The sequence below is a fragment of the Daktulosphaira vitifoliae genome, unplaced genomic scaffold (genome assembly GCF_025091365.1).
Source record: "Daktulosphaira vitifoliae isolate Bord-2020 unplaced genomic scaffold, ASM2509136v1 Scaffold_5, whole genome shotgun sequence".
Taxonomy (NCBI): domain Eukaryota; kingdom Metazoa; phylum Arthropoda; class Insecta; order Hemiptera; family Phylloxeridae; genus Daktulosphaira; species Daktulosphaira vitifoliae.
The window spans coordinates 26,057,215-26,069,642 of NW_026099576.1; the positions used below are offsets into that span (position 1 = coordinate 26,057,215).

The 12,428-nt window shown below is 36.1% G+C and overlaps 1 protein-coding gene across 3 annotated transcripts in view; it reads left to right on the plus strand.

The window, feature by feature from the left end:
• Positions 1 to 12,428, plus strand: part of LOC126907302 (uncharacterized) — a 112,422-nt gene that overhangs the window by 12,930 nt on the left and 87,064 nt on the right. For all 3 annotated transcript variants that reach the window (XM_050688470.1, XM_050688472.1, XM_050688473.1), the window contains exon 3: positions 7,857 to 8,052. In XM_050688470.1, coding sequence (XP_050544427.1) covers positions 7,857 to 8,052 — 196 coding nt within the window. The remainder of the gene's footprint in view (positions 1 to 7,856; positions 8,053 to 12,428) is intronic.

Genomic DNA, 12,428 nt, shown 5'->3' on the forward strand with positions numbered 1-12,428 from the left:
CGCGTTGCACGCCGCGGCCGGGTTATCACTGAAACCGTGACGGCCGAGAAAAATACTGCATTCGACAATGGCCAATGCACTCGAACACCGGACGGCGCACCGTTAGGTCTCTTCCAAATACTTCGTATCGGCCGACTAATTAGCGCAGTCGGCCCGATATGAATTCGGCAGCATTACGCTGTCGGGGGAATCGCAACATATGCGGTCCGGTGCGTTTAATGGAACTCTATGCGAACCGTTATGTGCGCGAAGCTCGTGGATACTTACACACAACAGTGGCCGCCGAGTCCAGTAACGCGAGACGTGCGACTCGAGCCAGCGAACGGTGTAATCAAAGCTCCGAAGAGTGCGCTCGAAAATCACTTGCGTGCGCCGAACGAATATTTACTCGTGTTGTCGTGCTAAGACAATGACTTGGACGTTGTTGCGTTTGTCCCGGCAACAATTATTTGGTTTACCTCGAAGCAGACGCCAAAGTGTTGCGTTAAATGTAAACAGCCGATTTTTGTAGACGACTTTCAATGTCACAAATTATCGTAAATTACACGTTACAACTTCGCCGTTAGATCACTCCGAGTGTTTTCAACGATTAGCAGCGGCTCGGTTAATATTCGGCGTGCTTAATGGAATTCGTGAGGCTGCCGCGAAAAGTATTTATTGTATAATAATAAGCGATTTTTTTGTTTTATTTTTTGGTATGGCTAACAAATAAACGGGCAAAACGCCTATAATTAAGGTAATAATAATCGGCTGTTGTGTCTGCGCTGACTGTTTACCACACGCGAGCAACGTAATAACACTCGAGTGCGCATTGTTCACGCAGTTAATGGCACCGATGCGATGATGTCTCTGTACAATGACTATGCTCGGGGGTGCTGTTTTTGGAACGAGACAATAGCCACAAACGCATCTCGGTGTGTAGCCGGTACAAAAATAATTATCATTCTAATGCCGTTGGAAACTCTCAGCATAAATACAACAACATTAAACTCTGTGTGTATTTATAGTCGCGCGACGAGCACGTTATACGTGACCGAAAACAAATGACCCCCCGAAATTTGGACGGCAACGACAATGTGTATCGCGTGTGGTTCGCTGGTTGCACGGCCGGTCAGAGTTACTCCTCCGCCTTGTTGACGGACGAACGTCCGCAGCTTGATCGTGTAATAATAACGTCGAACCCATTCTGCTGTGTTACAACATCTACACTGTGTATGAACTGTTGTGCTAACAAGGGCCGATTTAGTCACGCGGTAATGAAAAATTCGGCGACGTTGCCCGTCCATTATGTGCGAGACGACGGCGACTATTGTGTTTGTCCGCTCGTTTGCACGACGTTCGAGTGTTGTGCGCGCCAATACATTTTCTTCAGCTGTGTGACGGACGTCAAGCAAATTATACTGACGACAAGTTCGGGGGCGGTGTCAGGGATTTTCGGCCGATGAAAGTCGCAGGGGTTTTTTCAGTGGCTGTCCACGAGACTCGACAGTACTTTATCCGGTTTAGTCGGGTTGTTGTCAACAGTAATGCGCGCAACGAATGTAAAACGGGGCAAACAATCGACGGTCTGTTGATCTCTACGTATGACTAAAAAAGTACATAATAGTAATAATAATTATATAACCTCACCCGGGGCCGTTACAATGTGAGCCATTAGAGATAGATCCTACGCACTTTACACGGCCGGTCGGAGTAGCCGCTGCCAGTAACCCTTCCACGATTCCCACACGCGTCGTTATTCGGGTAGTACATGAAGATTAACTCGTTGCTCGGTGTGTCCATCATCAAACATTATACAAACGTTTTTTTTTTTCCTTCTTTTTCACCGAGTATAACATAATTATTTTAATATGTACTCCGTATATTCACTTAAACTCCCGCGTAAGGCCTTGGAAGTCTACTTCACTCTCTACTTGTTCCAGGTAACTTACGACCTATGACCTTCTTAGACGGTCATTACGGCCATTCCGTTTGTCGACAACAGCTAATATTATTTTTTAATTACACAACGCGGCCGACGCACTTGCACTCCGCTGCATTAATAACGTCGTCGTGCTTACATGGTAAGAATATCATTACCGTTTCCCGGGGTAGGTAATAAGGTGTTGTTTAACCACGTGTGTGTGTGTGTGTGATACNGTCGTGCTTACATGGTAAGAATATCATTACCGTTTCCCGGGGTAGGTAATAAGGTGTTGTTTAACCACGTGTGTGTGTGTGTGATATACGAAGGTGGTGATGTACGTGTACACCGAGTGGATCATGACCAGTTTTGAAGAGTCTCTGACAGCGCATGCCACCCCAGCGCACTTATCGCGTGGTGTTATCTTCTCTACGGTATTTTACTCCCTTTGTTTTCCCTCGAGGGTTACTTCTTTGACGGCCGTTTGTTCAGTGCAAGCGACCGCTCCAGTGTGTTTGTTCAACACAATGTAATAGTTTTGGAACGCTACGGCGAAGGTCGACGAACCTGTCCTTCACAAATTGGCCGGTTATCCCGCGAACAAAAGCGCCGGCAGACGGAACATCGCAACACGTTAATGAAATTATCGTATTATGATATTTTACTCTAATATTGACCATCATAATGTACCCATTTGTAATGTACACAAAGCGTTTTTTGTACATCGCGTCGTGCGAAATGTGAGTACCAACAAATTGATGAATAATAAATATTTGAATAGTTCATAACGCGCGGTTGTGATCGCATCGCGCGCTCGGTCTGAATTAATGTGATATTATTGTTCTCGAGTATTTCAGCTTTCTATGAAAGAACGCACGATTCGTCGACTCAAAACGATTGAACATTTTTCTCAAATAAACATAAAAAAATTAGCGAACCGATATCGCACGAAATGCAATGGTCAAAGTCCAATACCATCTGCCGAATAGTTTTTATGCAAAAAGCATTAATTTTGTCGGTCGTATTGGTGGCACTGTCGGTGTTTTGGTCATTGTTATGCGAGCACAGGGTATACCATTAAAGTTCGCTAAAACATTAAATAAAACAAGACCGGTTTCTGCGCTAGCCGATGATCGGACGGTCGTTCGATTAAACGCGCGGTCAACTTTTTAATTTTTTTACCGCCCACAAAATGATACCGAACGGCAATATATACACGTACAACGTAATTTATTGACGTGGGTGTTATAACATATGAATTTGGCAGAATTAATGTTCCCCTGGTTTCATTAGTAATCGAGGGAATAGTTTGCTCGTGGGCGTAACATAGATTTGCGGCAAATCTGTCCTGGTCACAAGCATCTTTATTATTACACTTGGCACCGGACGAGAGGGGTGCGGTCACCGGTGTTCGCATCCCATGAGAGTAACAATCGCAGTTAACACGATAGGACACACTTGAGTGTGTGAAGAATTTCAAAACTGCCGTGCGCATTGTTGATTCGAAAAATGTAATAACAATAATAATAATAATAATTTAATGATAGTTTGCCGGACTTAGCCTAAAGTCATCATATGAATAAGCGTTAGGATTTTTTTTCTCCTTTCGTGTCTTATCCGTTCGATTAATGAATTATCGGCGGCGAAAGTATTTAGTTAAAAACACAAACGTCGATCGACGCTGGATTCAAGTAATTCGACTGTCAATGATATTTCAAACTCAAAAACAACCATGTAGTTGAAATGTTGGTCGTACTATTTATACACTAAAAATGTGTAATTAGAGACATTGAACAATTACGGTTTTAACACGCAACAGTGTAGAGATTGACAGATAATGTTAACGAAACCATAAATTACAATTATCTCTGTAAACATCTTCATGTCGCATTGTTAATTTTTCATTAAATTAATATTTGCTACTTGTACAAGAAAAAAATATCACTCCTAAATCTAAAATATAGATAAAAATCTAAAAAAATGTTATACGCATTTGTAAATATCATCAACTTGATTCTCAGTTGTTGGTTTTAATTTTTTAAATATTTTAAACCTGAATTTTATGGTTGTTAAAATATAATGTCAACTGATGGACGTCATTATTTTTTTCTAATTTCATAATTCAAATAGCTTGCGGTCACATAAGAACAAAATATTTAATTTATCTACTAGTTTCAGTTTAAATTTTTTTGATGTGCTTATAGCATTTTTTTATTGCTTGGTTCGCACCTGTTTTTAAAAGATCAATGACACTCGTGATAAGCAATCCTACCGATTAACGATCCTACGCGCTTTGCTCTTAAATATACCAACAACATCCACGAAATAACAATATCGTTTATGACTAAACCGACGAATATTTTAACTTGCATCTACCGCGTGTTGTATAGAAGTGTCGTAAACATCACAGCAATAGAATAACAAAAAAAAAAATTAAAGTACTGCTACAATGACGTTAGTTCCACTTACTATAGTGATGTTGTGAAATGTATCGATCGCACTGGAACAATATCAAGGGCACGTGATTGCTTACTGCCGTACCGTCGTTGAGTTCGTTCGTCCTTCTACATATTGATAACGATAATATTGCGGTTATAAAGAAGCAGTATAATGAGTACCAAATACCTCGTTGGCAAAAAACAACGCTAAAATAAAATAAATGGGCAGACGTTTATTCACAGTGGATGTAATTAATGTGACGGTCTTCCGTACTGTCCAAATCGGGATGTCTCACTTTCGCTCTCCCTTATTTGGCAAAACAGGTCAAATTTCTACACAAACAAACACCGGCAACAACAGCTATTACACGGATCATCCCATATGGGAATTACTGTATGATGCGGCACTTTGTTCGGTTTCGTTTTCAAAAGCAATAAACACTTAGTCGGCAAAAAACCTAATGGATCTTTCATTTTTATTTTTTGCTTTGCATTTCTTTAACTCCAAACGAAATTTTGCTTTTTTATACAACCGATGTCCATATTAATTTTGGGAGTATTCTATATTTAGGTAATAACTTTTTCAAAGATTTATTTTCTAATGTTATTAAATGAGATTTAAAAAGTTATTATCAGCATAACCTAAAGTTACTTTAAATTTTAAAAATTCAAGTAGACAATAATAATTGATGTAATAAAATTTTAAGGACACATTTTTTCTTATTTTCGACCGTGGTATTCCACATAATCGATAAGACTTTCTATGCGTTCAAATGTCCCTGTACAAGTGGTGCTACCATTGAACTGTGGCTTTTGGTCTCAATTTCTTTTTTCTTTTGTCAACGATACGCCGTCCTCTGCATATTACACAACTGTTGGTGGGTTTTCGAATTTTGGCCTTGAATAGTACTCATAGTCGAGCGTGTTTTTATTATTATCATTATTAATCCTACGTAGGTACACTGTGTATATAAATCTAGAGCAAAAGAATACCTAAGACACAATACGTACTTATCCACTCCCCTTCATCTCCTACGCGGTCGCGGTTGCCCCGAAAAAGTAACAAACGTCGTCTCATCGACCGACGAACGCATTTTCTCCAGTTGACATTAACCCAGAAATTTCACACTGTGATGCAACAAGCAGCAGAAGACGATGGCGTCTTCTTGGGTGCCCACGCCGTGATGTTATGTGTTCTCTGAGTATTTTATAATCGCCGTCTAACAGTATATGCGTCGCGCGAGCACATGCGAAACACACACTCACACAAAATGATAATGTTATTACGTCCTTGGTCGACCCAAGTTCCCATATAAGGGTAAACTAGCGGTTTCACCGGGAACCCACGCCGCTATTCCTAAGCGGATGACCTCCTGTTTATATTTCGTAATAAATTGCAAGAGAATCTTTGGATCCGCCTAATAAGAATTTCAACGAAAGCTGATTAGGCGATTACTTGAAACGCACACACTTACACAAAGACAGAAAAATTTCTAATGGAACATATGGATGTAGCGCCAAAAATGGAATGATCGTTTGTAATATATAATGACTGAGCATTAAAGTCTCCGACAAATTATTGTGTCTTCCAATAATATACTAGTATTTTTATGTTAGTAATCATGAATTATTATTTCTACCGTTGAACATAGTATCCGTCCTAAGAAATAATCTTTAGGCAACTAAACGCAGTACCAAAGAAATTCAGAAATGCTACCGAAGTGTAGTGCATTGACCAATAACGGACACTGTGGAATCTTACAGTCAGCGGTTAATTATGTTTTCATCAATAATTTACGCTTCCGCTGGCTAACACTGTTTGCCACCGGCTGGTCATTGTTGTTGTTTGTGCCTGACGCGTTTACGTTTTTTTTTGTGTTCGTGTGACTGCGATGAACACCAAAAGAAATGAAAAAAGTCAATATGTTATGGTTAAAAATATTTTTCGGAGAGATTTTTCTTTGGTTCCGTTCACTGGTCGAATTCAATAGCATTTTTTTTTTTTTTATTCTTTAACTGATGCAAAACACAAGAATATATTTTCTTTATTTTACTACTTACCGGTTTGCAACGTACATATTGTTGATTGCATATTTTATACTCGCTATTATTTAGCCAAATGTGTTGCGCTCATCCATTCAGTACAATCATAAATAAAACGATAATTATATTTGTATGAATGGTGTTTTTCTAGGTATAAATTATTTAAGCGGATGTTTAGGCGGATTGAAACAAAAAGTGTGTTAAATCATAAAATAAAATTGACATTAAAATGAAAATATTACAGCTCATGTTATATAATGTGATAAAAAATTTAACTATGGCAGGCGGATAAAATTCAGTAGATGTTGTGTAGGCGGTGTCTGGTATTAATATTAAGTTACAATACCGATGTTGGCAACAGTTTCACAACACAGTGTATCATCGTAAAGTATTTTTGCTCGAGTTTTAATGTGAACCACGAACATATATTAGAAACAAAAGCTACAGGTAAACAGCGGAACCGAAATATATAAGGTTAAGGACACCATAGTTTTGGATGGTTTCGCGGAAGTCGTAACCTTGTAGTTGTTAGAGAAGACGGTACATCACGCGAAATAATGGCCATTGCGTGAACCTAAACGAAGTCACCAAACCATGCAGAGGTCAATAGAGCGTTACACACTTGTATTCTAATGGTAGTTAGATGACTAGAAAATTGACACTCCGATTACCAAGAGAATATGTATGATTATAATTTTTTAAAAATATAAAAAATTAATTATTTATTCGTTAAAGATAAAAGTTATACGGTTCTAAGCATATTATGAGCGTTGCTTATAGTCATTAATGAATTATTTTGCCATATTTAATTACATAATATTTCATTATGTACACTTTCATAAAAGACACTTAAGTGTGTATTTAATTGTCTATTTAAGTACGAGATTCGTAATGAATGAATATGAATCTATTTACTATTTATCCAATTGCATATGTTCAATCCGAAAAGTGCGTAATATGAAACCTCATGATATACACTTAACCTTCACAGCCACTTTCATTCAATCACATTACTTTTTGATTACTGCAACAGTCCTGAATTATATAGATTTCAGATTATTTTTTTACTCTTGATTATTGAATGATGTATATGTATACCATGATATCTCATGGTAAATAGCGCCGCGTGGTGTCTTTTGTTTTTAAGTATATGGGACATAAAATAGTTTAAGGCTATATTTATATTATCATCTGACAACTAATCACCAGTTGCACTAATAAAAAAAATAACAGTTAATTACTAGAAGCTATACAGACAAATATTGCGAAGCTAACATTTATTATTTTATCAGTTCATTATGTTTGTATTCAATGAACTTCGATATTAATAATAATTGATCCATAAGAGATTGTTCAATGCGTTCAATGGAAGTTAAATATAATTAATAAAGCTAATGATAATTTTTCTACCATAGTTCTATTATCAAACTATGAACAATTTATGAATCGCTTTTTTGATATTCTTTTTATAGGTTAGTGCTCAAGGTGGAATCGGATTCGGAATCAAAAGAGAGATATTCTTTTTAAATTTGGAAGATGGCTATTTCGGTTGCCAAGTAAACGAATCTACAGCAGTTCTACAGTTGTACGAACTTTCCAGACTATGCGATGGAAAACAAGACTGTTACAAAGGATCTGACGAACTGAGAAGGGAACTTAAGTGCACTGGTAAGTAAAAATTGTTTTATTCTTTATATATAAACTGAAAACGAGTGTCGCTACCGCAATATCAATTTAACAATACATGGCGGGCAAATAGTACAAAGCAAATTACTTGTACCGGCAGTTAATATCATTATTAAAATTATGACCAATCGGCTTCACCTCATAGCATATGTCCAAAAGCTTTGAGAGTAAAAATATCTATGAGAGAAATTTGGCAACTTCAGGCTTATTTTGAACCTTAGTAAAGATAAAAACTTGCCAGTAACTAGCAGTGTCGCGAACTGACTGAACCGGAAACGCAAAATTGAATTATTATTCTCAGTAGTACAATATTAAATTAAATTTTCAATTTCATTTTATTCTCTGACCAATTTTCCTGTCCGTTACTCAAGTGCGATGGGTTATAGATGCGAACAAAGTACGTGTACAACGTCTTTTAAGTAGAGAGTAAGAGGTACCAGGGTGAATCAGCATGTGGTCGGTACTAATGTGGTACACGCGTATACAATACCAATATAATAAGCTAGTTGACGTACCCCCAAATGACCGCAGACGTACACGCGGGTCTTTTAACAATCAACCGGTACGTTGTTTGAATAATTAAACGTCGGGGATCGGAGCTAAACGAGGAGACGGACCGTCCAAATAAAATCACAGTAAAAAAGACTACAGTGTTGATATTAAACTCATAATTTCTTTGTATCGTATTAAATCACTTTTATTTAGAAACAAAAATTATTATGCTTCATTATGACATTTCCTGCTTTTCAAAAACTACTCTATTACATATACACCTACATGTCAATGGTTAATTCATTTTGATTTAACTAGAAATTTCTTTAAAGTCGCTTGATACATTTTAATTAATTATTCGGTTTATTCATGTAACATAAAACGTTTATTAATTATTATTGTTTTCCGGTGAATTGAAATTCATTATTTGACAAATTTCTAAGTAATTAACTGGTTAAGAACAATGCATTATGTGACGAAACGAATAGTCAACACATTATTACTGGTCAATGGCTATTAAGCAACAGGTTCAAAAACAATATTAAAATAACCATACATTTTTAGTTAAAAATTTTCTGGTGTCCCCAGAGAAATGTCTATATTATTTTTAAAACTACTATTTACATAAGAAAAAACTAGAATGTAAACCTTAACTCAATAAGTGTCCTTTTAGCATTTGCCTTCGTCACGTGATGTTAAGTGTTTTTTTTCTTAAAATTATACCTTGTTTGATTATTATCAATTATGTTGTACAGTGATTATTTATATAACATGTTTTATGTATACTCTATGATTAAATCTGCCATTTTTTCAATGTTCGTATCAGTCTCGTTATTACTCAATCTGATCAAGTTTTATTCAAACGCTTATATTCATTACATTAACGATGAACAAAATGATTATTTTGACAGACTTAGAAATTGTTTTTTAATTGGAAAAACACGATAGATGTGAGGGACACAAATCATCTTACACGAATCTCTTGTTAAATAATTCTTCTGACGTTTAAATTATAATAATTTAAAAAACGGAGAATATCTGTATATTTCAAGCAACCTTAATTTGTTTATTTTCGACAATTACAAAAAAAGGTTTGCTAATTCTAGTACTGAAATAAAATGCCGTAAACATTTCCTTCGCGTATTATTATCTCGGGTGGTCCATGTATACCCGTGTACGTGTTGCCAACTACTTTTTACATCGGCTGGGTAGATGATCTATGGGTGTTAAAGGGATGTCAACGTTTAGTCATTCTATTCTATGCCATCCACAATACTCGTAATCTCCTTCATTTGCTGTTATTATTGTGTTAAGTTAAATTTACGGATCGAAAACGCCGACTGTAATTACAAGTCAGGGGTAACCGCCCCCAAAAATACTATGAATGTCAGAGTGCTTCAATTCAAGTTGTTCTTCGTTGTTCACGGAAATATATCCCCGGTAGTGTAGTGTTATTTTCTCGACTTCTATTTAATTATCATCACGAGCATATTTTTCGATCGGTCGTTTATGTTAGGTGTGATTTCGTATAATAACAGATATAATAGTTAAAACGTTCTAAGAACACGTATGCTATTGTATAATAATAGTTTCGTTTTATCATTTTTATTATTATTTTTCCTCTCGTAANCGATCGGTCGTTTATGTTAGGTGTGATTTCGTATAATAACAGATATAATAGTTAAAACGTTCTAAGAACACGTATGCTATTGTTTAATAATAGTTTCGTTTTATCATTTTTATTATTATTTTTCCTCTCGTATTGAGTTATTAAATGAGCCATAGATAATATTTTGTCACAGGTTGTGTAGACGATGTTACTTGTGGTATGTAATTTAAATACCACGATCCATTGTTGACAGACTATCTAAGTGAGCCAACCGAATTTATCTTATGCCTATCTTTAATTCAACCTAAGCTAAATTATACTGCACAATCGAAAATATTTCATATTGTATGGAAAATTAATAACTAAACATTTATTTTTTTAAATTCTTTCAAGGCTGCTACAATAAATACAAATAAATTTCTTAAACATAAAAGTCACCAAAAAAAGTATATCGTAGAGTATTAATTAACTAGTAAGACTACTTTTTAAATAAAATAACTGAGAAATATATACTTAATAAAACAGTAATTCATCGGTTGCTAATTACGGTACATACGAAATAGTTTCTAGACTTCTGAGTCTACTTTTTTAGATTTGTATTATTTAATAGTATACTGACCAAGTTTAAGTCACGCGATACTGCACTATTACTTATTGTATAACCGTTTATTCATAGAAAAGCCGTTAGGATATAATTTTGAGAATTTTGTTCAATGCAATTGTTGTTCTCTTCGCACGCCCCGCAATGAAATGCGTCAGTCTAAGGCCAAGGTCTTCATTGATATTGAAGACCGCCCTCTGCACCGGAACCGTATAATAACGCACGGACCGCTTAACGTACACGTCTATCCAACGGATAGCGAACTACAATAAATAGTGTACATGTAGAAGTTACACAAGTCAAACGGAAGTTCATAATGGCGAATAAATTGATTAATATGCTTTATAATTAAATGCGGAACTTCGGCAGACCGCGTGTATACGGTTCTTTTTGTTTTTCTTAAGCTACCGTTGGTTTTAATGATTGCGGACGACCGCCGCAGAGGTCAATGGAACTTTTAAGTGCGTACGTCATTTGAGTACATAATTCATAGCGCTGTAATAATTACTATGTTAACAGTAGTATTTTACATCATCAGCATATATACAAAAAATAACGGGCAAATTACGTAGGTGAAAAATGGCGCGCAGCTACCGGCTCGATGCCACCGCGACCGGAGATGGGGGAAACCGCAATCTGACGAATTGTTTTGTTGTATACCCGTGTCACGTTTTTCTAAAGCACATACGGTATGCCGAAGTCATTTAATTACCCCTTGGGATGGGTGTTGAAGTATTATTTCCACCGGGATCGAGATAAGAAACTAGAAAGAAAATCGTGCATTCCAAAGAATGCATGCAGGTCTATACGATTACATATGTGCAGAGTACAGGCCACCGCCCGTATTGGGTGAACGACCTAAATGAAAAAAAACAGTTGTTTTGCCATAAATCACCAATTACTCCCATAAGCGTCACGCGTAATCGTATCATATTTTTAAAATCAGTTTGTTTTAGTGGTTGTCTTTTTTGTTCCTGTATAGGCTGCTGGAATAATTGTAAAAAATGACAGTCAAAACCATTTTTCCGAACCGTGATAATTATCTTGTTTTTATGTCTAAAATAATTTCCTTCCATATTTCTCGCGTACTTAACAGTAACATTGGTTGTTATTACAAAATTATTATTTAACCTGTCGGTAATTGGAATTTTCAACACAGTACATTTTATTATGTATTTAAATCGAAAATATGGAGTGCACGAATGAAGAAGTTATTTTGCACACGTTTCGTACGCCATTGTACTGCTTAGTGACATAAAAAAAAATTAATTTAAGTAATAACGAAAACAATATATTCTTATAGTTTTTACCAACTGTCACTTACAATGGTCGCATAAGATAACTTTCCTTAAGACTCAGTAGCAACAGCGAAATGCAGTTTACATTATTTATTTGCAATATTATACGATGGTTACGTTTTGATACGTCAAAAAAAAAAACAGTAAAACAGGATTAGGTATAATAATACATTTTGTACTAATAATTTAATGCTCGAGACAGTGAAATTTAAGACTGCATAATTTCTTTACTTAAAATAATAGGTGAAAATATGCTCTGAAATTCGATATATATATCCAAGGACCGGTAATTTAAACGTCGAGCAACATGAAATCATTAAGCTTTTAGCATAATCCACTTTAATAGCCTTTGACACTA